The sequence below is a fragment of the Indicator indicator genome, chromosome 5, assembly GCF_027791375.1.
Source record: "Indicator indicator isolate 239-I01 chromosome 5, UM_Iind_1.1, whole genome shotgun sequence".
Classification (NCBI taxonomy): Eukaryota; Metazoa; Chordata; class Aves; order Piciformes; family Indicatoridae; genus Indicator; species Indicator indicator.
The window spans coordinates 13,306,787-13,332,969 of record NC_072014.1 but is presented as its reverse complement, the minus strand read 5'-3'; the positions used below and the strand labels follow the sequence as shown (position 1 = coordinate 13,332,969).

The following is a 26,183-nucleotide window of genomic DNA, read 5'->3' as shown; positions in this document are numbered from 1 at the left end:
GGTTGGTCAAGAATACCATTAATTACTTTTTTTGTTGTTTGGTTTTCATTTTTAGGTGACACAGAAGCAGGCATGGCCTTGGCAGGGACTCATCCAGATGCTCAGTCAACAGCTATCTTCCTGGAGACAGTTTGGTAGAAGACGCCACGCAGCAGAGAAGTGTAGTCAGGCACACGGAAGAGGTGGCGCTCCCCATAGACCACATCGTAATCTGCGCTCTTCCCTGTGACCAGGACACGGATGTTGGGCTCGTTGGCGTGGCTGCCCACTGCCAGCACGTAGATCTCGATGCCAGCCTGCTGAGCTTCCTGCACGGCCCTCTCAATGGCCTTCGGGGTGATCCCTTGAGAGTTGCCATCAGAAAACACCAGCACTCTCTTCTTCGCAGCAGCACGGGAGGACCGCTGGTACAGGCCCGTGACGTACCGCAGGGCGGCGTTGACATCTGTGGCGTCGTTGATGAACTCCATGTTGTCGATCGCTTTGCTGATGACAGTGTAGTTGTGCTGGAACTGAGCCTCCACTTTCTGCTGGTTCCTGCCGCTGTACTGGACCACTGAGACACGCACAGAGTCATCGGCAGGCTTGCCGGCCTCCAGGAACCGCTCCGCCAACCGCTTCACGAACTTCTTGGTGGTCTCAAAGTTCTTGCTCCCCACACTGGTGGAGCTGTCCACCAGCAGTGTGATATCTGCCAGCCCCTCGAAGGTGACTGCAAGGGGAAAGGCCCAAGGCTCAATATGCTGCATTTATCCTCCGGCCCCTTCCCTGGGCAGCTGCTGTCACATAGACTTTCTGCCTTGTCAGACTTGGGAAACCCTTACTCTCTGAGCTTTTGCTAGCTTGGTTTCCCCAGCCTCAGTGTCAGCCTACACTTGCCTTTTGACCTTTGCATTCTTCCTTTTCTTCCATATACAACAAAGTCACTTAGGTAAGCCAGTGACTCTTGTTGCTTTAATACGGTGTTGTCCTTGCATATCTGGGGAACCACTTTTTAAGCACCTTTCTCAAATACCTTTGCTGCTCCCACCACTGCATAACAATTGATTTCAATTACCTGTCTCAGCTAACTCCATGAGGTCTAAAATCTCACACAGTCTCCATTCACGGTTCAAGAAAAGCAACTGTTTAGGCTTTTTGCCCAGGTGCTTTGCGCTGGCACGTGTGAGAAACCATGTGAGTGTCTGACAAGGCTTGCTTGCTTCTCCAGCTCAGTAGCCTCCCTGTTGTGGGAAGTCTCCAAGCTATGCATTCCCACAAGCACAAACTCCCACTCCTCCCACCACAGAACCCACAACACCTTCATGAGGCACAAGGACTCAATACTCACTTGGACAGGTGTAATCTGGACATTTCTTCTCTGTTAAGAGAATTAGAAAGAGTAAGGTCACAAGGTCAACCAGGAAAATTCCTTCTCCTATAGCTTCCCATGGAGCCACAGGAGTTAAAAACGCTGATGTTGGTCACAGCCACATTGTACAAGGTGCTGTGCAATGACTATACACATGCACCAGAAAGAGCAGAGCTGTGTGCTTGAAAAAATGATAGAATCATAGAATGGTAGGAGTTGGAAGGGACCTCTGGAGATCATCAAGTCCACACCCCTTGCCAAAACAGGATCATCTACAGCCAGTCACACAGTAATGCATCCAGATGGGTCTTGAAAGTCTCCAGAGAAGGAGACTCCACAGCCTCTCTGGGCAGCCTGTTCCAGTGCTCCATCACCCTCAAAGATGTTTTCCCTCGTGTTGAGGTGGGACTTTCTATGCTCCAGTCTGTATCCATTATCCCTTGTCCTATCACAAAGGAGAGTGGCCCCTTCTTGACACCCACCCTTCAGATATTTGTAAACACGAATAAGATACCCTCTCAGTCTTCTCTTTTCCAGACTAAACAGCTCCAGGTCTCTCAGCCTTTCCTCATAAGAGATGTTTCAGTCCTTTAATCATCTTTGTAGCCCTCTATCGGACTCTCTCTAATATATCCCTGTCCCTCTTGAACTGGGGAGCCCCAAACTGGATATAATACTCCAGATGTGGTCTCACTAGAGCAGAGTACATAGGGAGGCGAACCTCCCTTGATCTGCTGGCCTCACTCTTCTTAACGTACCCCAGGATACCACTGGCCTTCCTGGCCACAAGGGCACATTTCTGCCCCGCGGATAACTTATTGTCCACCAGAAATCCAAGATCCTTCTCCATGGAGCTGCCTTCCAGCAGGTCAACTTCATAATGTCCCCAGAATACTGTGGACAGACATTTCCTGGACGTGTCTGAAAATCAGTCTGAGACCCAAGATGTCCATTCTTCTCCCTCATTTAACTAAACCTTGTTCTCTTGCCTCAGTGCCTGCTTAAGAGCATGACTGGGGGAAGGCAAGGGACAGCAATCTGCAGCCCTCACTCTTCGGCTGAGGCAATCCTCACTACTTTCCTTATTGCCTCCACCCACAAGCCTCCACCCACCTTGGCAGACGTATGAGGTGATGTTCTGCAAGAAGGTGTCATCCAGGAGCTCAGCATAGTTGTCCCTTTGAATGGACAGTCCTGGTCTGGTTGGTCTGCTTAAACAAGCGATGTCATTCAGGTGATCGGGATTTGGAGGGTTCCGGAAAATGTCTCCTATTCCGAGGGACACCACCTGCAGGGAGGTTACAGTCCCTCACTGGATGCATTCATCACCTAAGTCATTCAAGAACTTGAACGTCTGCCACTTTGTGAGAGTGCTTCTAGTGACATATGTCCCCCCTGCCATAGCCTCGGGTACCAAAGACATGGAGACTTCCAGAGAAGCTTCACTACTCTGTACCTGCACAGCTACTGTATGGTGGTTCCCTTCCCCTGTGGCCTTACCGGGGTGATATCACAGAGCGAGTTGAGCGGGGTAGGGTCCCTCAGTGTGTCAGAACGTCCGTCTGTGATGACAATGGCGACGCGCTTGTCAGACGTGAATCTCCGCAGCAGGTTCTCCTTGGTGAACTGCAAGGCTTCTCCAGTGAAGGTCCCCCCAGCTATCCATTTCAGATTCTTGACTGCCCTGCAAGCACAGACACCAGAGAGACTGCAAGCCCTACCCCATGGAGCACCATTGAACATGCAGTTCTGACACCCTTGTGAGGCACGGAAACATCCTTGCAGGGGACTTTGGGTGGAAAACTGACAAGCTCCTCGGCCTTGCAATGCCACAAACTACTTTCCATTAAAGACCATTTAGTGCCCTTGTAGTGGCAGGAACTGCTGAACTGAAGATGGAAGATGGAAGGTGAAAAAGTGTCCCTGGATCAGGTCTCTGCATGATGTGTCAAGACTCCACCGACTCACTGTTTGAGTGCCCCGATGTTGTCTATGTTGGCATCGCCCATGGCCACCAGCTCCTGTGTGTTGTCATGGCTGTACTGCACAACACCCACACGGGACTCTCCAGCTTCAAACTGTTGGGAAAAACAGAAAACAATTTGGGTCAGATAAACCCAGGAAGCCCTGGAGAGCTCAGAAATCCTGCTGATTGTTTGTACTGAATGCCTTCATGATGGGCTTTGCTAACTCTCCTCAGCCTATTCCAGGCAGAAGGAATCTCGACAGGAGTGGATGCACATGGGGACCAGTTCTGTGAGCCAATGAAACAAGACTCAAACCCAGGTTTTCCAGCTCAATGGTCTCAACATAAGCCATTGAGTATGGTGGGTGGCAAGGAACAGATGTTTTCTTCAAAACTTCTGTTTTAATTCCACTACAGTGGCTTTGCTGCACAGTTGTAGCCTTTCTGCTTGTTACACAGCTCTTTGCCAGTACAAAGTGTCCCATAGCAGGTCGCTGAGGCTTTAGAGCACAAAGATCCCTTCCAAATCACAGAGGTAAACTAAATTTCCCATACACAGTGGGCTACCAGGGAAGTGTTAGGAGAGTAAGTGTTTGTGTACCTCTTCAGAGTGGGAGACTCACTACAGGGACAATATTGCAGTTTTGGGCTGCAAAAGTGGTCCTATTTAGTGTGTGTTTAACTGGTGGCCTAACCCCAAGCCTGGGGACAGACAAGGGTGCCTGGGGAGCTGGCTGTCAGGGAGCTAGGGGAAGTTGCAACACACTTCATGTGATGTCTGCTCCAGCCTCTTAAAATGCTCATCGGGACAAAGAAGAAACTGAGAAACTGATTGATAAGGCAAAACCTTTATCAGGCACCTGCTCTGTGTGTGAAGAACACAGCCACAGCAGGCAGAGTTCCTTTGCCCAGAAAGAGTGAAATCTCAATATTTTGGGAAAACTGCTGTCTCATCTCCACCACTTTTTTATTCTGTGAGGAATCAAGACCTATCCCAGTTAGACTTGAATCTAAGCTTTCTGGAGGCTCATCTCCCCATTGTTTTGCTTGCAGTGAAAAATAAATGAGTGCACACAAGTGTTTCCCAGCACTCAGTGGAACTCTCACCTTCACACGCTCGTCCTTGCTCAGGCGGTCAATGACTTTGATGATGAAGTCCTTGGCAATCTGGAAGTTCTGCAGGCCAATGCTCTCTGAGCTGTCCAACACGAAGAGGAGGTCGACAGGACCACAGGTGCACTCTGCAGCAAAGCATGGGAGAGGAGGGGCTTGTGTTTTCTACATGAGCAGCTCGCTGAGAGCAGCGTGCTTTGTAGGGAGATACTCCAAAGCAAGCAACTGATACCTGTTGTTAGTCCTGACCAGGGTGAGTGCCCTATCTACCCCCAAAGCATGGTATAAATTAAAGCAGCAGAGTAGCTGTGTGGGAGACTTTGAGAGACAGTTCACCAATTTTTCCATTTGCATTTTGCTCAGTGCCCCTTATAAGACATGTAGCACTTCCAAGCTGCAACTACCCTTAAGACATCCAGCAACTGTTCCAAAACCTGTTTCCTCACAAGCCTTCTCACTTCTTCCATTCACCCAGCCCAGAAGGACAGAGGTGACACTGATGGGCTGGAGCAGGCTGACTCAGCTTGCTCCCCTCTTTCCTATGTCTGAAGGACATCATGCGCCCTTGGCTCTTCCTCAAGCTTTTGGACTGCAAATCCAACCCATTGGGACAGCAGAAGATTTGGAAGGAAGAGAGCAGAGCTGGATCCACAGTTTGCCCTGGACTGATGTGATTTTGAACTGCAAAAAGGGTGGAGAAAATCTGCCTCCATTATGCTGGCAAAGGCCACCTCAACAACAGTTTTCCAATTATAGGACCCAGTCACAGCAGTCTTCAAATCCACACAGCACCCTCGGGGAGAGCTTGCTGCCATCTCCTGCCTTGTTCATGCTTGCTCCTCCCTCCTGGGCTCTCACCATGTCTCTATAGAAGAAGTCAGGGAGCAGGGAGAGGCAGGGGGACAAGCAAGGAGAAGGGCTAACCATTGTTTTCAAAGCAACTTCGCCAAGTAATACTCACCGCAGCAAGCTGGAGGAGAAGGGAAAGAAAAAAAAGAACATTAAAATGCTTGGTACAAGGGTTTTTCACACACTACCACAGGCTGCAGTTTTATGTTTCTGCAAACCCAAAGACACTTGGTCTGGACAGTTCAAGCTCATGGAGGTTTCCCTCACATTTGAAACATCCATATCTTGCTCCCGTTTCAGATTGTGGTGCCCCAGTCTGGAGCCCTGCATGTATTCTTACTTAAATACATGCTGATGCAGTCTCATTTAAATAAAAATAAAAGCTAATCCTGAAGGGATTAAGTAAATCTCTAGAGTATGGAGCTCAGGCTCAGTTCCCTAAGTACCCTGTGTCCTTCCAGCACTTCATTACTGGCCGTAGGCCAGAAACCCTTTGCAGCACGTGTGTACTGCTGCTCCTCATGGCAAGACACCCCAGAACAGACCCCCCCTTTCCCAACAGGGAAAGTCAGGCCCCACTGTTTAAGAAAAAATCCTGTTGTGAAATGGTCTATGCAAATATTTTACACAACTTTGATTGTATTTTCCCTGAAGGGTAATTGTGTGTGTAGAGAGCCACAGACAGCAAACCTGACTGAAACACACAAGTGAGACACAGTTACATGACCTACTCTAGAGATCAGGCTGGAAGTCCCTGGGTCAAGAGAAGGGACAGCAAAGTGCAAAAGATATGCCTCTTTTGGGTTTGCTGTGTCAGCTCCAGGGATGATGTCCGACTTCTACCCTTGCTTGCTGACTTAATTGTGACTCTTGGAAGGGGAATGATGCCTATGGCATCCCTCTGCATGCTGCCTGGGATGGCCCTGCTCACTGAGGGCCAGAAAAAAAGCATCTACCTTCCACTCAGCAAGGAGCTGAGCAGGATGGGAGGAGTGGTACAGGGATACTCACAACACATCTTCATGATGATGTCCAAGATTTCACATTCCTGTAAAGAGAGGTAAAGTAACATTTGAATAACAATTAAGGCAGCATCCTGGCTCCCAGGTAGTGCCCATCACCACCACCCCCGCTGCTTTGTGACCTCAAACCAGGTCCTGATCTGGAAATGAGTGATGTGCAAGTGATGCTGGTAATGGACTGGCATGAAGGAAATCTGGCCTGTGACATTCACTGGGACTGTAATGAGGCAGTCATCATCCAGCCCAAGAGCATGAGGGTCTCCCAGCAGTGCCCCCCTTCCCCAAAAGGTGCCATCGTGCAAGGCAGGGAAAGCTCAGAAGAAGCAAGCAAGAAGTGTTCTGATCCTGTCCCACTCACATCTGGTCCTGGAGGCCCCACAGGTCCTGGTGGTCCCTGTCAAACAGAAGTGTAGAGAGAGTAGTTATAAGAGCAACCAGTCCTATCTGCAGTATACTCTGCCAGTATCTTGCTAAGCAATACAGAACCTGGAAAAGTCCTTTGGCTTCCCAGTTGCTGGCCCCTACACAGGGCTTTGAGCAGGTACAGCTGCTTGCTTGTACAATGCCCTGAGGCTGCAAGGGCATGGAGGAGGGAAACTCACTTCCATGAGTGCCATGCTCACTGAGGTGGGAAGGCAAGTCCTTGGTTTAGGCAACAAGCACACACATCATGTGTGACACCGGCCCTACAGCACCCAGAGGAGGGAAGACTGGCTGGCTGGCTGGCTGGCTGGCTGATGGATGTCATTGGCTTGGAAGATGTCTATTCTGTAGCCTCCAGGCCAACATGAAGCAGCAGAAGGAAGCAGAGACTTGACAAGAGTCCTAAGTAAGGACCCTGTCAGGGTCTGTCCTTACCGGGCGGCCTTCTGGTCCTCTGTGGCCCTTTGCTCCTTTTATCCCCCTGGGGCCAGGGACTGGGTTCTAGAATAAAAACAAAAAGAAAATCCACAAATCTATGTGCCAGAGTGCAGCACCTTCCATTCCAGATGTCTGTGAAGCCCTGCTTAACCACAAAAGACTTATCTGTGATTTCTGTGCCAAACTAAGTAAGTTAGGAGTTGGGAGGATTGAGACAGTGGGAAAATCTCTCTTCACTGTACAAAACAGGTACTCATGCTGTCTGGAAGCATGCAAAACCTTGCAGAGATGATATCCACCTCAATCTAATAACAGATCAGGAGGTTTTCTAGCCATAAGCATTAGGACACAAAATGAACATCTGGAGAGAAATCCACTTGCCATCAGACAATGCTCAGCAACAAAGGGCATTGGCAGACTTGCAAAGTTCTGATCCACATGCAAGGTAGAGTTAGAGACCCAGCCCAAAGCTCCTGCCCTGGGTTCACAGAGAAAGATGATTCAGATTTATGAAGATTACTCACATCACTGCCAGGGTCTCCAGCTTCTCCTTCATCACCTTTAGGACCAACATAGCCTTTCGTTCCCTGAAAAATAGTACAGAAGAGATTTCTGTATGAACAGCTGTTATCAGCATGGTGAAGTTGGTGCTGGCATGCAGTGATCTTTTGAGAGATGGTTCAGGACCAGGAGGAAGGCCATAGGCTTTCTAACATCAAATTGCAGTGCCACTCAGGGAGTGAGCTTGGTAGGTGACTTTCACTGTTACAGCACCATCCAGTTCCCTCTGGGTGGCACTTCCAACCCCAAAATCTGGCTTCAGGACTGCATCAGAGAGCACTCAGCCCAGGCTGCTGCCTTTGGGTGTTACTACCACTGCACCATGGTGGGACACTTCCACCAGAAGAATCCTCTGCAAGTAGAGGTGAGCAGAAGGAAATGAGGACTTTGGAGGAGCAGGCTGCTTCTGTTTGCTCATATCACCATGCAGCTGAGCCAAAGCACTGGCCAGGATAATTTTTGTTGGGTGTATGAGGAAGCAGCACACTTACATTAATGCCAGGGTCACCTCTGTCTCCTGGCTGCCCCTAGGGGTGACAAAAAAGGAAGCAGGTTAGGTCAGAGAAGCAGAAATAATGATCTTACAGCTTCAAAGCAGCACAAAAATCTTACCGGGGCACCTGTGAATCCAATCGTGCCATTCCCAGGAGGGCCATCCTCCCCCTGGAAAAGAAAGGAGAAATATGTGAGATAATGAAAAGCAGACCCCATAGATAGTACAGGAGCAGGAGCCTGTCCTCCTTCTATAGTTTATCTCTACAGCAAAATATTTTGTGCAAAAGTCATGCAGCTGATGGATTGGATTCTGATGTAGGAAGGTGAAAAAGCCATCTTCCTTGAGTGTGACCTGCACAGCCAGAGAGGAGTCACATTGTCCCTCTCAGAGACTGGGAGTATGGCTGCCAACAGACTGGGAGGTGTCTCTGTTAATGGAAAGTACATCCCAAAATACATCTTTTGAGCCTGATGCATATGCAACACCAGGCTGCTTGCACGTTTTCCCAACATGTTGATTCTGTGATTCTATCTCAGCTGTATATGAATGTAATTTCTTTTCTCCCTATCTGGATCATGCTGTGTGGAACCAGCCTATTGTTCATCCTTTCCACATGGCATGCAATCCCCCAAACAAACACCACTCACCCTTTCTCCTCTCAGGCCAGGGTCTCCAGGCAGCCCAGGTGCTCCAGGCAATCCCTTTGGGCCCTAGAAGGAACAGAAGCAGCAGGCAAGCATTGCAAGCCATCCTTTGAGTTGGGAAGATAATGCCTTTTAAGGGAACCACCTATCATCACAAGCTCATCATGGAGGTATTTTACTTATACAAAAGCAATGCAAATCCCACATCTGGTCTTGGGATTCAGCTTGCTCCCTCTCCTGGGGATCAAATCTGATGACAGATTCAGCTGGTTGCCCCCAGAGAGCAGCTCCCCTAGCTTCTGTGACAGGAAGCCACATGGCTTGTGGTGTGGCTTATACTCCCTCCATGAAGCAGCCTCTGGGAGGTGAAGGAAAAGGCAGCTATGGCTTTAAGGACCCATAAAAAAAGATGTATCTGCAGGAAGATAGCACTTGAGCTTGTAGCTACAAAAGTTTTCCAAGTTCTGAGGGATTTGGGAACAGCCCAAACAGGCAGCACCTCATGGTCTTCCTTTCATTCTTGCCACCCAGAAGATATAGTGATGAAGCAGCACTAACCTCGTTGCCACGGGGGCCATCATCTCCTCTGTAGCCCTTGGGTCCAGGGGGTCCAACCTCACCCTAGGGAAACACAAAGAGATCTCACAACACGGAATTTATCTTGGTGCTGCTCCTACGTTAAAGAGCTGGTCCCTTCTTTTTGTGCTGTGGTGGGTGGAGGCATCAACCTTGTGCCTTGCACCTCGCAGCCATCAGTGAGTCACCTCAGCCTTGGCTGAGGCCAGCTTCACAAGAAAGGTCTTATTGACAGAGGCTAACGCAGCTGGGGAGATGCTTCAGGAGCTGTGCCCGGCTCCCCCTGTGTCCCCTTGCCTTTCCCCGCTTGCTACAGCAGGTTCCCTAAGGCTCCTCACAGTTCCTTATGCCCTGCTCTCTCTGCAAAACCCTGCTGGAGGCAGCCCTGGCCAGAACCTTGTGGAGCATGAGCCAAAACAAGAAGCTTTCTGGGCCAAGCTCTGACACTGCAGGCGTGGGTTGAACACCACATGCTTTCAGTGGCAGCTGGCCTGCGGGATTGAGCAGCCTCCAAGCAGAGTCTCCAAGGCCTTAAAGGCTATCCCTCTCCTCCATCACCTCAGAGGATCTGGTAGGGATGAGGACCAGGGAGGCAAGGATGATGCTTTGTATCAGCAAAGCACAGCTGGTTGCACAGTCACATCTCACCGGCTGTGGCAGAGGTACCACTGGGGCAGAGATTGGTCCTTGGTGAAGCCTGAAAGTGACACAGACCTCTCTCTACAAAGGCCTTCCCCATAGGAAGCCTGAACCTGTCTGTGCTGCAGACAGGCTAGTGGAGGCCCTTTCACGTCTCCAGAGAATTTCTGTCCTCAGGAGGCTGCAGAACCCTGGCAGACTGTATTGCAACAGACCAAAGCTGCCACTCTGCCACATCCCATCTGGACAGTGACTGCTTGCTCTGTCAGCTGCAGGACTGCCCAGAGACAGCCAGAGAAAAGATGTGAAGTGGAAGTAGATCTTTTTTCTTCTGAGAGCTCTGACAGTTGTCCAAGGGAGACTCTTCACCTTCTGCCAGGAGGTGACAGCCTTTTGCAAGGTTTGCTTGCCAGGAAACTGGTAACAATGCTGAGCAATGATTGGGTACTGATGGTATTGCCCACAGACCCAAGTTCTCAGTATCTCACATGCCACCAGTTTCCAGGTGATGGAGACGACAGAGGTAGGTAGAGAGCAAGCTGTGGTGGGACAGAGTGATGGCTCAGCAACTGGCCTCTCCAGCATTGCTGCTGCAGGCAGTGGGCATGACAGTTCTAGCCTCCTGACCTCAGAAATGCTTCCTTTGACAAGTCACACGAGAGCAGATTGGGTGGAAGAAAGCACTTGCTCAGTGATACCTGGGCTTGAGCACTGCACAGGAGCGTGCCCAAGAGCCTCCTCCAGGTTTTCAGTGCATCAGCAGCACCTCTGAGGTTTTTGTAAGCTGCCTCAGTGCGGTGGCTCAGCCTGGCCCAGCTTTGCAATTATTCCTCACCGCCCAAAAGCTGAGGAAGCGGAAATCGCTTCCAGCTGTCTTCTGTGCCCCTCTTCTCTGGACAGCAGCTGGAAAAACCTTGTTCCAAACATCCATGCACATCACTTGTACCCTTCTCCCAGGGAAAGGTGTGCATGTGGGTGCAGAGGACTTGAAATTACACAGTGCAGCAGCAGAGCATTGAACTGCACAAAGGCATGTGACCTTATTCCTGCACAAAAGCCCAGAAGAAAGCAAGCTGGGAGGGAGGGACAAGAACTCATGATCGTTTCACATCAGCCAGGGCTGGATCCATGACACCCTTGGCTCACACCAGCCATACATGTCCTCACTGTAGCACACAGTATGAATCCCTCATGGCCCTGTTGGAGTTTACGAAGCTGCAGGATGTTGGCTTGGGAAATCTTTAACAGTTCTGTGTCCACTGCCTTTCTGGGTGAGACAAGAACCACAGGAGGGATGAGTACCATGGCCAAGAAGAGACAGACGCCACCAAACCTGCCTATGAAGATCCCTGCCTATGAAGATCAGGGAAAAAATGTCAACTTTTATCTTCTTTTAGATAAAAAGAGGATGAAAGGGAGTCCCAGGTTAGCAGGAACCCTTTCTTCTTGCCAAGAGAAATACACTCCAAGAGTCAGAGTTTGCAGATCATGGCTTGAAAAATAATTGTGTTTGCCAAAATCCTCCTCTTGCCCAAGCCAAATTACGCACTTATTTTTAATTTGGCCAAACAAAAGCATTCTTCTTCAGCTTATGGAAAAGCATCCTTGATTTGAAAATGCTGTTGAAATTTCGCTGTGGTGAAGGTGCTGGGGCAGCCTCTGGTCAGGGGAGGTATCAGAGCTGCTTCTGTAATGCTTCCATCTCAGAGAGGGAGCTCTGACTCAAGTTCAATGCTGGGGAGGGAAAACTGGTGTCCGACAGGCTCAGGGACAGCAGGGAGACTGTTCTTTTTCCTTTCTTCTTCTTCTTCCCACCAGTGAATGCCAGCTGGAGATAGGATCTGTGGCAGTGGGGCTCCTCACCTTGCTTGCACAACTTCAGCTCCCAGGCCTGCATCAAGTCTCCACGTTAACTCTGTCTTCTTCTGTGAAGTCTTTCTCCTGCCTTGAACTTGGAATGAACCTCTACCACATGGCACTGAGGAGCTCCAGTCCTTCCACCTTCTCCATTACACACATCCAAATAATTGCTTTCTTATCAGGGCCAACTGTCAAAATGACATCTCTCACCATGCCAGTATCCAGGAAGCTGCATGCTGCCAGATGCTTTGCTTGCAGCAGAACCTCAGCTCAGCTACAGAAAGTAGGATCTAGACAGTCCTCTAATATGAATTTGATGCTCTTCACCAATACAAGACAGACTTGAGGGAAGCCCAGCAGAAGGCAAGCACAACCCTGGACCAGCATGTATTCTCCCCAGGCTGCAATGGTGCAAGTCAGCAGGGGATAACATGAATGGCAGCAATGGCCCCTTTGGATCTGCTTCAGGGCTTTTCAATACTTAGTCAGCCATAAAGGAGTTCAAAAGCTGTCTCATCTTTGTCCACACACTGATCTCCATGCTTCACTCCTTGTGGAAGTACTGCTCCACCAGTGTGGGAATCTTTATCACTCTGCATCTTGGGCTATATCAAAACTCTGGTGGTATGGGTAGGAGGGGAGTTGTCCCCCAGAGCCCCATCCAAGGGTGATGTCAAAGCATATTTGCTCAGATGCAAAGACCCTGTTGGCTATTGCAATCAGTACTATTCTTCATGGAAGATGAACTCAGCAATGCCTCCAGACCTAGAGTTATGGCTACACCTTTGGGAAGAAAGATCCTTTAATTGTGCAGAAGGCAGAAGCCTTCCTTAGTCTGGAGGTAGCCAGCTCTGCTCTCCAGAAAGCCTGTGGGGGCTGAGCTCTGTTCCTTGAGGCATATGAGAACAAGAAGACCCCAGGAGGGTCAGACCTTGCAGCAAAGAGACTTTGGGACAGACTGTTTCTGCAGATGCCAAGGGTGTCAGGGACACCACTGGAGCCCCATCAGGCTCTGCTCACTGACACAGTATGTCTCCTTGATTCCCTTGACTGAGGTGAGCAGCATCTGGCCCTAAGCCTGAACATTTTGTGCATTGCTGCTACTTGCACTTGCCAGATTCCAAATCTGTCAGACATGTTGACATCTGTTTCCATGGGATTGGGAAATGACATAAAGATTGCTCTGTCCCAGCTCACCAGCCAAGTCTACATACTTTTTATCCCTATTTATATCTTGGTTCTCCTTGAAATCTCTATTCCTCTTCACCTACTTTGCTATCTGGTCTGGAAGATGCTTAGAACTTGCCTCAAAATGCAGCATCAGTTAAGCCCTCATCCTACTCACCTTGCTGCCATGACCATTTCCACCTGGGATCCAAAAGGTTAATCCAGACTCTTACCTGGTCACCAGGTGGCCCGAGGGGTCCTTCCCGCCCTTGGTCACCAGGTGGTCCAGGCTCTCCCTGAAAACACACATAGAGGGCATGAGAAACTCAAAGAGGGACAAGCATAGGGTACAAAGAGTCATGCACGCAATGGGGAGCAGGGATGGACGCATATGCTGGATAGAAACACAGCCACCCAAACAGGGAAGTTTTTGAGGCAGATTCAGCAGCTGGGTAGGAAACTATCAGAGATGTTAGGAGAGAAAGACAGGCTAGCGTGGACACCTTGAAGCTGAAAAGATAGCCCTAAGAGGAAGACCTTCTGAAGGAAAGGAATGCTTGCTTCTGGGTGGCAAGTGTCAGCCTGTTTTGTGCCAGAAAAGCAAATGTTTTGAGAGATTCATCTTACAAGGCTTCTGCAGATACACACACCTGACCTTGGCCCCACACTATGTAGTGGCTTTTCCTAGTCATACTCTGCAACCGTGGCTGCTTTTCTAGAGTGGTTCCTGCCCTGAACAGTGCATGGAGAGGAGGTGCTGTGCCCATCCACAGGTGGAGACTCCAGGCTAGAAGCCTCCTTCTTCCACCCCTTCTTTCTCCAGCCTGCTGTCCCGGCAAAGCTAAAGGGATTTTCAAGGGAATGACCCAGCAGATGGAGAGGAATGTTCTCATGTCTCACTGTTGATAATCTTTCCTCTTTTTTTCCGACACACAGCACCCTGAGCCAGGCCAAGACTGTTTGCAAAGAATTGACAGCCCAGGAGAGCCTAGAAAACCTGAGTCTGGATGGTTTTGCTCCTCAGCAGCTCCAACAGAAGGAAATGCCCAAGGGTTGGACATAGGTCAGTTACACTTTCGCTCAACCAACGGGGTTAAGTGCCTTTGGACAGCCTTTCACCAGTCCTGCAGACCTGCATCCTAACAGGGCACCTAAGTCTGCTAGACTCAGGCTGGCTCCAGGGCAACTACCTGTCTAGACCCATGTCCAGGACTGAGCAAGCCAGGCAGGGAAAAGGACAGACAGGAGGCACAGACCCCCATCTTTGTATGCCTAGGGCTTGCTGCAAGTTCCTGTCAATTCAGAGGAAAGTCTTTCCCTCTGCAAAGTGGACCATTACCCCTCACAGGGCTGCACAACAGCCAAGCACAGAGCTTTGCACACTACAGCTAAGCCACGCTTGAGATCAGCCAGCACCAAGTGCTACAAGACAGGTATCTTTCTGTGAGGTGCTGCTCTGCCTGCAGCTGTGGGATGGGGGGTCAGGGAGTCACGAGCCTGCAGGGAAAGGAGGTGTTCAGAAACATCCCATGACAGTCACACCTGACTTAAAACTTCGAGGAAATCTGTTGAAAGCTTGGCAAAGTAAAGCTGTTGTTTGAAAGCTAGAAACTTCCAGATGCCTAAGACAAACAGTAAATATAAAACACAACCTCCAAAAGACCCTGAGCACAAGTGGAGACATTTTACAGAGGCTGCACAGCCTTGTGCTTAAACTAAAGCTTGGAAGGAAACAGTCCATCATCTGCTGAACAATTTGACACCAGGACACTTCATCTCCCACGCACATCTGTCCCACACACCACGTGCAGCTGTGTGACTGCTCCCCAAGCGGCAAACAGGGATGGAGAGGCTGCCAGCAGCCCTCTGCCAGAGCTGCCACCTCTCTAGGGTGGAATTCTGGTACTTTTCTGAGCTGGTGGTGGCCACTGGCTGTCCTCACTGTGGGGACATGGGAAGAGTGGTGCGGTGGGGCCACCCAGCACCGCCAGAACACGGCCAGCCCCTGCTAGGATGCTGCTGGACATTCTGACTCCTGATGCCCCACCCTTCGTAGCACCACCTCTCATCCCTCTGAGACATGTGTGGCACCTCTGCTGCTTGCCACATGTTTGTCCTGGCCTGCCAAGGGCTCCAGGCTGTCCCTTCCATGCTCATACTTGGTGACTCATCCCCAGCAGGCTGGAAAAATACTTTCCTAGTGACGCCCACCTGAAAGGGGAGGAAGAGTGTTCTCCCTCCTGTCTGTATCCATGCATGCTGCCCTGCCTCTGATGGCACTGGTGCCTTCTTCTTGAGCCACCAGTACCTCACGTAGCATCCCAGCGCCTAGAGGAGAACGCCTTGCCTTTTTGCTCTCCATCAACTGTTTTTGCAGCCACCAGGCAAGAACTGACTACTCTCCATCTGCTCTTGGCTTGCTGGGCATGTTCTCCTCTGGGCTTGGGCTGCTTGATGATAAGTGGCAGCATTAAGGGGCTATCGCTGGGGGGCAATGGCAGGTTACTCCCAGTCTGGAAGGTAAAGGCACTGAGTTTGTCTGCTGGCCTGCAGGCTGGTGGGTTTAGCCACCAGGCACCTATTTGTAGTCCCTGGCTACCAAGCAAGCCCTGTTTGCAAGCACATGCTGAGAACCACTCCAGAGGTGCAGTTACCGGCTCTCCTCTTGGTCCACGGTCACCTGGCGAGCCCGGGGGACCTCCTTCTCCATTGCTGCCCTGCAAGAAGATGGTGGGAACACAAAGTCAAGACCTAGCCCCAGTCGCAGCAAAACCTTCCCTCACTGCCCTCCTCTGAGTGGGCTCACCCCCAGCACTTCTCCTTATCTGAAGGGTACCAGCCCCTGCCCATGCCCTGCTGGCATGGTGCCTAGCAACGGTGCCCTCACTTACCCGTTCTCCAGGAGGACCATCCATACCCGGAGCACCCTGTGGAGAAATGACAGTGGTGGTCAAGTGGTAGAGATGGCCAGCAAACATGAACAGGGGAGATCATGGGCTTGGGCAGAGACCTCACCTCATCACCTGTCTCTCCTGCAGGTCCAGGCTCACCCTGGTTTCCAGGCATGCCCTGGGTGAGCAAGACACAGGGGTGAAAGGAGACAAGTTAGAAGGTTTTGGAGTAAAGCCCTGTGTGCTTGCAGTGCTTTGGGTAAGCTCTGCTTCAAAGCCAAGGATGGTGCAGGGGACCTCACCCTCTCACAGAGGGCAGAGAATGGTCACCCATGAGGGTGTCACACACCTTCTCTCCAGGGCTGCCAGGAATCCCTTGTCGGCCGGGTTTTCCGTCTTCCCCAGGCTCCCCCTTCACAAGGACACAAAGCACGCTCAAGACTGTATCCAGTGTCCAGCAGTAGATTTCGAAGCAGAGTCCATCAGGAGCTCCAGTGCTCCCCAAGCCCCTTTCTGGCCTGTGGTTTCTTCCCACGTATCTTCCCATCCCCAGAAGATCCACCCTCCACACTCCATCTGCCCACTGTGAGCCACCTTTTCACAGCAGCCACCCAATAACTCAGGGCTCTTTACATCAGGCTTGTGGGCACCTTCTAACCTTGGGCATAGTGGGAGTTACACCAGCCACATCTTATAGTGGGTCATAAGCAGCATCTCCAAGCATAGGCTTGACCCCAAGCAGTGTGAGGAGGCCAGCAATGAGTTGGTTGCCACCTCTCCTTCTTACAGGAGAGGAGTTGCAGCAGTCTTCCTTCCACATGAAGCTGGGCAGTGTGGCTCACCTTTCCCCCCTTGGGTCCATAAGCACCAGGATCTCCCTTTGGTCCAGGTGGGCCTTGAGCTCCCTGTTGAAAATAAAGGCAGCATCACTGAAAATTAAACCAAGGTATCAGTCTGCAGGAAATAGGGCATGGACCAAGCATCCCAGCATCATGGCCCACAGCTCCCCAGCAGGACAGACAGGAGAGACATGTTCTCAGGATTGACACAGGGATGGCATTGTACTGTTGCACCATGGTGCCATGCAAGCAATGCTGTGGCCACATTGCTGAAACACTGTTAAAATCTAAGCGTGCTTCTGCAGCTCAGAGGAAAATGGCAGAGAAGTTGGTTGTTGGGCTGCTGTGGCTGGACTGCAGTGATGCTGGTGCCACTACTGATGGGTCATCCTGGGAGCACAGAAACAGGCAGGGAAACTGGAAAAAAACAGTCAGAATGATGCTTTCCAGAGCCCTCCAAAACCTCCAACAATTTTCTGGGTGGCTGGTCATAGCATGCTGACATTGGTAACTCCTTGGCTTGCCTATCTGGCACTGAGGTCTTCTTTGCCCAGTACTGAGCAGCCTCCAGCCAAATGCTCCCCAAGTGTGCAGCTTTCCCAGCAGCCCTGTGCAGTGGAAGGTGGCTTCCAGGCAAGGACAGGGCAGACTGCCCCAGGACATCCCTAAAGTGCCTTGCCTGGGATGAGCACTGCATGTCTAGAGGCAAATTTCCAAGCGCAGCAACTCCCTCCCACAGCTCTCCTTCTCATGGAGCATCCTGCTTCCACACACCATCGTGGCAGACCTGCTGTGTGGATACATTCATAAACAAGGAGAACCCAGAGGGTACATACGTCAAATCCAGGTGAGCCTTTGCAGCCAGGTAACCCTGGGTATCCAGCTTCACCCTGTCAGACAAAGCAGGGGTCTCAGTGAGTGGTGCCCATCATCCCAAAACCCTGGAGGGGACATCCCAACCCTGTCCCCAGCTGGCAGGTGAGTGGCCCTGCAGGAAGGGGCCCCACTGCCCCACGTGGGACATTGGTTTCGCTCTGAGACCACACAATGGTTTTAGCAAGGTGTCTGAGCAAATGCCATGGCCCTTAGTAAGCCCAGACCTAATTAAGGACCCTGGAGTGGAGTTTTACCTTCATGCCATCAATGCCATCAATACCACGCCTGCCTTTCTCACCCTGAAATGAAGAATAAGGACTATGAAAACCTGATTTTTCAAAGACCCTTCTGCCCACAGGTATCAACCATAAAGAATAAATAGCGCAAAATCAGAGACTGACCTTGGCTCCTTTGGCTCCTCTCAAGCCCTGTCAAGGGAAGGAGAGAGATGTTAGGCCCCCCTACAGAACAGATCCATCTGCCACCATCCTGTGGACCCATGCCAGCTCAGTCTGAGAGTGCAGGTATTCACCAACCCCCTGCACACCATTAGTCTCCTCCATTCTGCCTAGCTGTGCTTGCTGCATGGTGATTGCCTGATCCCCAAGGCTGTGTCAGGTGCAAACTGGCTGATCCTGTCAGATGCCTGCTCCTGGCACAAGCATTGCTGGCAGGAGGGACGGATGCACAGACCCCAACACCATGCAGCTGCAGGGGCAGCCAGGGTAACCAAGCAGGTGGACACAGAGATCTCTCTGCAAGCTCCCTGCTGTCCTCACCTTATCTCCCCGACTTCCTTTGTCACCCTAGAAATGAGAGAAGAGAGAAAAACAAGAGAATTAGAACACTTGCAGCACAAAGCCTGTGATTTGTCTAGGGAGCATGCCTGTGACTGACCCTGCAGACCCACATACCTTCATTCCTTGGTAGCCAACAGGTCCCATGTCCCCTGGCCTGCCCTAGAGGAGAGAAACATGGTGTTACAGAGGTAGATAATGTCGCCATCACAGCCATAAGGCAGCTTTCCTCCAGGCTTTGGATATGGGTTCGGGGCCCCAGCCACTACACCCTCCCTCAGGAGGCTCTCCATTAACCATGCTCCTCATTAGCCTGGTCTGGGAGCACAGGATGATTGTGGAAGGCAGAGGGGACATGCCTTCACCTCCATCATCTCCAACCCTGCCTAGGGGTGAGGGAAAGTTGGCATCTGGGGACACATCATCCAGGATGACAGGGAAGGGCAGAAAACCTTTGATAAGGAAAGGTCTGTGTGTGCATGACATGTGGCTTCCTGAATGGAAATGCACAAGCTGAGTAACTGCACACTCACGTGTGTGGAGAAATACACCTCCCAGAAATAAGTGTACCCAGTGAAAACTCAGGGAGGAGGAGGGAAATAGTTTCCTCCTGCTAGTAGCTTATTATTTGCCAAAGGTTTCCCTGTAACACTGCTGTGCTTGTCATGTCAGAGGATGTGGGAGGGAGCCCAGAGTCCACCCCTGGGCTGGCATACATGAGTCAGAGACATGTCCTCCAGGACGAAAGGCTATTTTGGGTGAAGAACAAGGAAGGCTTGTAGCAACAGAGGAGGCTGACCACTGCCCACCAGGAGACACTGCTCAGCAGCGTGGCTGCAGACGGGAGCAGCTGGCCATGACCCCACTGACTACCCCATGGAAACAAGGTGATGCAGAAGAGTTGGTGAGGATGTGCCCATGAGGTCTGACCAGAAGTGGCCAAAAAATAGCCCCTGTGCAGAGTCATCAGGGACAGTTCTTACTTACTGGCTCTCCAGCTTCTCCTTTCTGGCCAGGAAGACCTGGCTTGCCCCTTTCTCCCTGCAATACAGGACAGAAATAAAGTTAGTTCATCATCCCCAGGAGTAGAACAATGATCTGAAAGAAGAGTAGGGAGGGTGGTGGCAGCAATGTTCCAAAGGTATGGGAAGTAGATGGTGCTAGGTGCATAGGAGCATGGTGGTGAGTTCTCATCCATCCCCATAGTGGTGGAGATCCATGCTCCATCAGTGTTTGAGCATCCCCAGTGAGCCCTCTCCCACCATCCTCATCACAGTGTTGCCACAGCTGGTGCCTCACCTCATTGCCTGGGTCACCAGGAGGTCCAGGCAGCCCTCGGGGAGGCTGTTGGAGAGAGGTATGAATTAGACCAGTCAAATAGACACAGCCTCAGGCCATGGATATGCAAGGGAAGGGGACAGGAGTCTCAAAAGTCCAACTCACCTGGCACTCAAAAGAGCAGCACTGTCCAGAGAGAAGGAGAATACAGTATTAAAGGCAGCAGACAGCACCAGGGTCAGAGAACACCTTGCATGGGAGGAGCTCCCCAGGCTGGCAAGGGCCAGGCACGGGATGCCCACATGCAGAGCTGTGCCACCGAGTCCCTCTTTGTCTGTGGGTGACCCACAGGTGATGGGCTCAGGCACAGGATCAGGGTGGAGCAGGGCTCCAGGGGACACTCACCGATTGCTCTGTGTTAAGTTTCTGCAAGACAAGAAAGCAGAGAGAGGGGGTTTGAAAGGGACAGGTGAGCCTGGGAAGAGGGTGATCTGGGGAGAGGGCAGGTGGCACTCACAATCATGTCAATGATGGTGTTGATGGTTTCCTCCACATCGAGCTCCCGGGTTGGCTTCAGGCTGGTGGCAGTGAAGTTGCGGCGGTAGGCATGGTCCGTGGCGATGATGTTGAGCCGCTGGTCCTAAGGTTGGGGGTAGGGAGGGCAGAGTAAGGTCTCCAGACATCCACGCAGGATCTGTCCCAAGAAACCACCCTGGGGACCTTCATCCTCAGAGGAGGAAGGAGTTCTGAGGGGCACTCAGAGCCTTCCTTGCCATGCTGAGGGTCCTGTGGTTTCTCTTGGGACCCCTGCAGGTAGCATCCTTACTGCATGGTTCCTACCTACCAGGTGGTTAGGGGAGATGGCAACAGAGAACACTTTGATCCCCAGATGTTTGGCTTCATTGGCAGCATCGTCCAGGCCTCCACAGGGTTCCTTATAACCTTCCAAGGGGTGTCCATCAGTCACCACAATCAAGTATTTATTCTCCTTGTGATGGGAGCCACTGCAAAGGTTTAAACATAGGAATTAACACTGCAAGGATTTAATCAATTTCGCTAGAGAGGAGTTGCTTGGGCATCTCTGGGCTCTCACCTTAGGCAGTGTGCCACACAATGGTCATGGCATGCTTTGTCCAGCAAAACTGGAGCACTAGCAGTTTGCCACCTTCATGCTCATTTTGTGCCTAGATGACCTTCTCTCCCACCCTGGGAGCAGCTCTGCACAATGCACAGGGATGCTCGAATCAAGAAGCTCCCGAACTCCACCACAGCCCAACCCCCCCCAGCATCACTTCCTCTACCCATGCCAGCCCATCTGCCTTACCTGATGAGCAGCTCCTCAATGCCTCTCTTTATGGCACAGTCGGTGTAGGTGCCCTTCCCAATGTAGTTCACAGCTGAGACACGGTTCTTCAGCTCATTCTGGCCTCCGGGCATGGCAGTGAGGCTCTTGATGAGCACAACCTCGTCACTGTAGTGCAGTGCCCCAGCATTCCACACCAGGTTGCGGTCACAGCGGTAGTACCTGCAAGGACATGCCAGGACTTGCACCTTTGGGACTTTCATCCGTGCTCCACCACCATCTCCACCTCACTTGCACTGGCCTGCGAATGTAAATGCTCTGCCAAACATTGCAGGGCTTTCCTAGGGCTCCCCACTCTCCTGCAAGGTTGTGATGTGCTTCACTTGCAAAATCCAGCCATGGGAGCAGGGCAGTTTGTCCAGCAGGTGGGAGGGCAAAGAAGTGCAGCTGCTGGGTGTCCACAGGGGTCAGGGAGTTTGGCAGAGAGCCTTCCTGAAGAGGTGTCAGGCTGCAGTGGCTGGAGCTGAGCTGGAGATGCTGAGCTAGACAGCCAGGTGTTTGTGTGTGAGGCAGGTAACCAGCAGTACACTCCACCCAGGATGGTAGTGAGTTTTCCACTGCCAGATGTATTAAAATGAAAGAAGGATTCCTCTCTCTGACAGATGCTCTGAACTTGGAGAGGGATGAGTGCATCTTGAAGTTCTGTCCTGTGTGGTGATACAACCTATACCTGTCACATCCTGGGACAGGGGCATCACAACACCCTGTGCTTTGGCCAGTGCCTCAGACACGGTCTTTTCAGGATGCTGGGGCTAGTCCCAAAGGGATGGGGTTGCACATCTCCCTTAGTTCCCCAAGTTCATCTTCTCTCTGACCTTTCGCTTGAGTGTTGCCTAATGCTCTCCCTTCTACCCCACCACTGCTGGCTGCTTTGCCATCAGCCAAGCCAACCATGCTGCACACGTTGTGGCTGCCTGGCATGAGCTGTGTGCAGAGTGGTGGTTTGCAGGAAGATGTCTCCAGAACAGGTAGAGAGTGACAGGGTGAGCACAGGGGTGTTTGGGGTGGGCTCAGAAGGTCCATCTCTCTGTCTGCATTCCCAGTGCCTTTCTTAGGAGACAGTCACACTGCACTGATGGAGGCCTGGCAGGTTGTTCCCAAGCATAAGGATCCTGGTCACTCAATGCCTTGTAAAGTAGGTCTCCTCCCTGGACAATGGGTAGATGAGCTGCTAACCATCTCCCACCTGTCTTGAGATAGGGGCCTTACCCCTCCAGCTTGTGCATCACTGGGAGATCCCCATGGTGCCCCTTTGGGCACTAGCAAACACCTCCCATTGCCCCAAGGACTGGGACCCAGGTGTCTTCAGGACTCCTGGTACTCCCCTGCATCCCAGGACCTCCTGCCAGCAGGTGAGCCATGGTCTTTACTTCCAGCTCTTCCCAGCATCTTCCTCCTCCAGGATCTGGTCCCCTGGGTAAGCCAGGCCTGGGTTGCTAGCATGGATGTGTGAGGAAGAGGCAGATAAAGGGCTGGGCAGTGAAGTGGATAGAAGGCACTCCACAGAGGTTCCCAAATCTGGGTTCAATGCTACAGGCTGTCCTGGCTAATGCAGGTTGCAAGGGAGAGTTTGCTCTGCAGAGTGCTGGATTTAACATTGAAGGTGCCCTGCTGCTAGCCAAACACAGGGGTTGTTCCGGCCTGAGCAGCCAGTGGCACGGGGATCAGCATCACTTTGGCACTACAGAATAACCACCAGGCCAGCCAAGCCATCTGGAGGTGGCAGGGCCAGAAGCCCTTTTCTGAGGGTGCGTGCAGGCAACCTTGTTAAGGACACATTGCAGTCCTGGGCAGGGACAGAGAGAAAAGGGGGTGGCTGCAGGCCGTGAGAGGGAGGAGACACGCTCAGCCCCCTTCCCGGCATCTTGCTTCCCTCCTCTCCCTCTGCAGGCAGGCAGGCAAAGTGGGCTCAGCATCCCACCTGGCACCAGCCTCCTGCCCTAAAGCAGCCTCTGTGAAGCCTGGGGAGGTGTACCTGTTTGTCAGCTTGTCAATGAACCGGTTGGTGAAATCTTTCACCTGAGCAACCAGGTCCCCAAAGGGCTTCACCCTCAGGGCAACACTCTCTGAGGTGTCCAGAACGAAGAAGAGGTCCACAGGGCAGTCTGGGAAGAAATGGAAAGGCCAGAGTCAGCAGGCAGCCCCACTGCATTGCCCTCCCAGCCCGGGCTCCCCTTGCCACCCACCCACAGCCCAACAGTCCCTCCTAGCAGGCTCCCAGGGGCTGTGCTAAGGGCACCACTTTCACATCCTGACCCTACATGGGACACATGAGAGCACACACACAGGTGAGGTTGCTCATTTCCCTTTTGGCATCAAAAGCAAGCCAGGTCATTGAGCATGTATTCAGAAAACATCACCTTGTGGCATTTCGCAGCTGCCTGTACATTTTCTTCCATCTACATTCAAAGGACATCTTTGCAAGACCACTGCTACTTATTATACAAAGTAACAAGAAGCTGCAGCAACCACTTAAAAATAAAATAAAATAAATAAACCCAAGACATAACAGCAATTAACATAATGAGAAGCCAATAATTTTCAGACACATCCTGATACAAATACCATTGCAGAGGAGAGCAAAACAAAAAAAAAAAATGCCCTTTAGTAGCCAGTGTCGAAGTATTTCAGAAAGCTAAACTCATCTCAGCTGTCAACCCCTCTCCTGCGTCCCCCCTGTGGTACTGATAACACTTGACAGGACAGCACCAAGCAGAAAGAGCCAAAAAGCATTAAAAGTGGATATGTCTTGAAGATCTTCTCTAATCCCACTTTGCTCTCCTCGGCAAACACAACTCTTCCCCCGAACGTCCTGACCGAGCTGCAGCTGTGCGGCAGCAGAGGCGTCCGCCCAGGAGGAAAACCTCAGACGGACTTCTCTGCTGCTCCCGGGGAGCAAAAACACCCTGGGAAGCAGCCTGGGCTTACCTTCTGCGTTTGCAACCCGGGTGGTGATTTCTTGGCGTTGAGCCCACGAGCACCCCCCCAGGAAGGCAGCCAGGATCAGCGAAGTGAATAGAAAGTCTCTCGGCTTCATCTTGCTTGGTTCAGATTACCATCGAGCTGGATCGAAGGAAAAAAAAAAAAAAAAAGCCGAAAAGGAGAACCTAACAGCCGAGAGAGGCCACGGCCCAGAGGTAGGAGTTGCTGAAGATGCTTTTTTTACCGCTTTCCCCTTGGTTTCTGTGGGAGGAAGATCAGGCAGGAGGGTAAGGATGAGGAGGAGACTTTTCCAGCCTGAGGATGGAGGGAGGGATCAGGGGCTGTCAGCTGTGAGTCAGAAATGAATGAGGCATTTCTCCTTACTCTTTTTCTGAATGTTGGTCTACCTGTGATAGCACCCTGGTCACCAATGTCTGGGATGTCTGCAATCCTCACACAGGGAGCCCTGACATGGTTAGTGCCCAGCATCAGCATCATCCTTAGGGGTCAGCCTGCTCTTCTGGGCAGAGTGCTTGGGGCGCTTGCCAGACTGCTCCCTCCTGGCTCGAGGGCCAAGAAAGCTGGGTCAGGGAGCAAGTATTACCATCACAGCCCCACCTGCATGAGACCTGACCTGGGGTGTTTTGCTAACCAGGGAAATCTCCACCACAGGGCAGAGCTGGAGCTGTGTCATGGCCATCCAGGCATGGAAGCAACATGGGGACACCATATTTTTGGAGAAGCACCTCTGACTTTCAGGGTTTTCTACTCAACTGAGTCAGTAACCTGACGGGCAAGCTGAGGAAAAAAAAAACCTCACAGGGACCCCCTCAAACTGGGAACTACTTCAAGCCATGCTCAGGACACGGAGTGGGGACGGGATCAAAGCTTTCAAGGAAGAGAAACAAAAGCACAAGTCCTTAGGCATGCCTAGAGATGAGCATCTTGCCACCCTGTAAGATGGCAGGAAGGCCTAAGGACCTGCAGCAGTGGGGATATGGACCCTAAAGCAAGGACCCCCTTAAGTGTTGTAGACCATCCACTCTACATAGCCAGCACTGGAAACAAGTCCCATGCTTCTGAACTCAGACCCAGAGGTGGATACAGCCAAACCCTTCATCACAGTGGGAGCATTAATTGCTATTGGGGAGAGAGGTGAAATGTCTGTGGGCTGATCCTGCTGCAGCTGCAACTTGCTCCCAAAAGTAGAGGAGGGGATCAAAAGCTGTCAGTAAATAGCAAACTGATGGATTGTCCTGGTTGGCTCCAAAGGACAAACAGCCAATGGCACAAACCCAGCCAGTGCAAACAGTTCACACAAAAGCTGGTTTCATGAAGGCAGCAGGAAGCCTGCTACACTACTTCATGGGGCCACACAAAGCTGGCTGCCACCTTCACCACCCTGCCTTTCACACACAACTGCTCTGACAGCATCTTTGTGTGAACAATGAGGAGTGAATGTCCTAGGCTTGGCTGTAGGAAGTTCTCTCAAGTTAAGAAAAAGGAAAAAAAAAAGAAAAAGCTGTAGCTCTACTAATTACAAATTACATCAGTGGAGGAGGCTATCCACACTGTTGAGGCAGATGCATCAAATGGTGACTCTTGGCATAAACAAAATCCAAAGTCAGTGGTGGAAAAAAAATGCATACTATGCTGAACTGAAACCTCATAAACCCAACAGCATGACAGGCACTGCTTTTCATGCTACAAATTGAGGTGTACCTGTGGAAGCTGATGTTAGAAAAAAGGAAAGCTGAGAAAGTGATGGTCTCAAACAGGGGCAGGACTGCTGCACCCTGTCCCCACAGATTCTCTAGTCCTATGGAGAACATCAGGGTGTCATACGCTTTGGCTGAGACCAACAGGGCTCCTCCTTGAAAGAAGGCTGGGCAGTGTGGGAGAGTGACATCAAAATGTGAAAAAACCCTGTGTGTGTGTGTTTTGGGGTGGGAAGAGACACTTCAGCCCCTAAAGGGCCACATGTCGTGCTGAAGAAAGCATTTTTCCCCTAGCCAAAAAGATTGTACCAGCATGAACCTGGTTGGTGTAAATAACCACTCAAGCATAGAGGCGGGTAAGATTTGCAGAGTTGTGCTGGTGGCACCAGGAGAT

General features: G+C 51.3%; 1 protein-coding gene across 1 annotated transcript; it reads right to left on the bottom strand.

Annotated features, from left to right (window-relative positions):
• Window positions 1-101: 101 nt before the first annotated feature.
• COL6A1 (collagen type VI alpha 1 chain) lies at window positions 102-24,186 on the bottom strand. Its single transcript, XM_054381132.1, has 35 exons — window positions 24,078-24,186; window positions 23,125-23,254; window positions 21,111-21,311; window positions 20,631-20,790; window positions 20,304-20,426; window positions 20,192-20,212; window positions 19,952-19,972; window positions 19,808-19,852; window positions 19,496-19,549; window positions 18,626-18,670; window positions 18,491-18,517; window positions 18,113-18,139; window positions 17,966-18,010; window positions 17,672-17,725; window positions 16,839-16,901; window positions 16,346-16,408; window positions 16,121-16,174; window positions 15,997-16,032; window positions 15,760-15,822; window positions 13,339-13,401; window positions 9,422-9,484; window positions 8,867-8,929; window positions 8,336-8,386; window positions 8,215-8,250; window positions 7,687-7,749; window positions 7,160-7,225; window positions 6,660-6,695; window positions 6,291-6,327; window positions 5,392-5,400; window positions 4,425-4,558; window positions 3,320-3,429; window positions 2,852-3,035; window positions 2,465-2,639; window positions 1,331-1,360; window positions 102-712 (listed from the first exon to the last, which is right to left on the bottom strand). The coding sequence occupies exons 1-35, from the start codon at window positions 24,184-24,186 to the stop codon at window positions 102-104; spliced, it is 3,072 nt and encodes a 1,023-aa protein (XP_054237107.1).
• Between the last annotated feature and the right edge of the window lie 1,997 nt (window positions 24,187-26,183).

Bases quoted from the DNA above. Each gene is read 5' to 3' on its own strand.
- COL6A1 (XM_054381132.1), bottom strand. From the start codon at position 24,186: ATGAAGCCGAGAGACTTTCTATTCACTTCGCTGATCCTGGCTGCCTTC. The intron at 20,427-20,630 runs GTAGGTAGGAAC...CCCCAACCTTAG, and splicing joins CCATCTCCCCTAACCACCTG to GACCAGCGGCTCAACATCAT. The intron at 713-1,330 runs GTGAGTATTGAG...TTCCCCTTGCAG, and splicing joins TCCAGATTACACCTGTCCAA to TCACCTTCGAGGGGCTGGCA.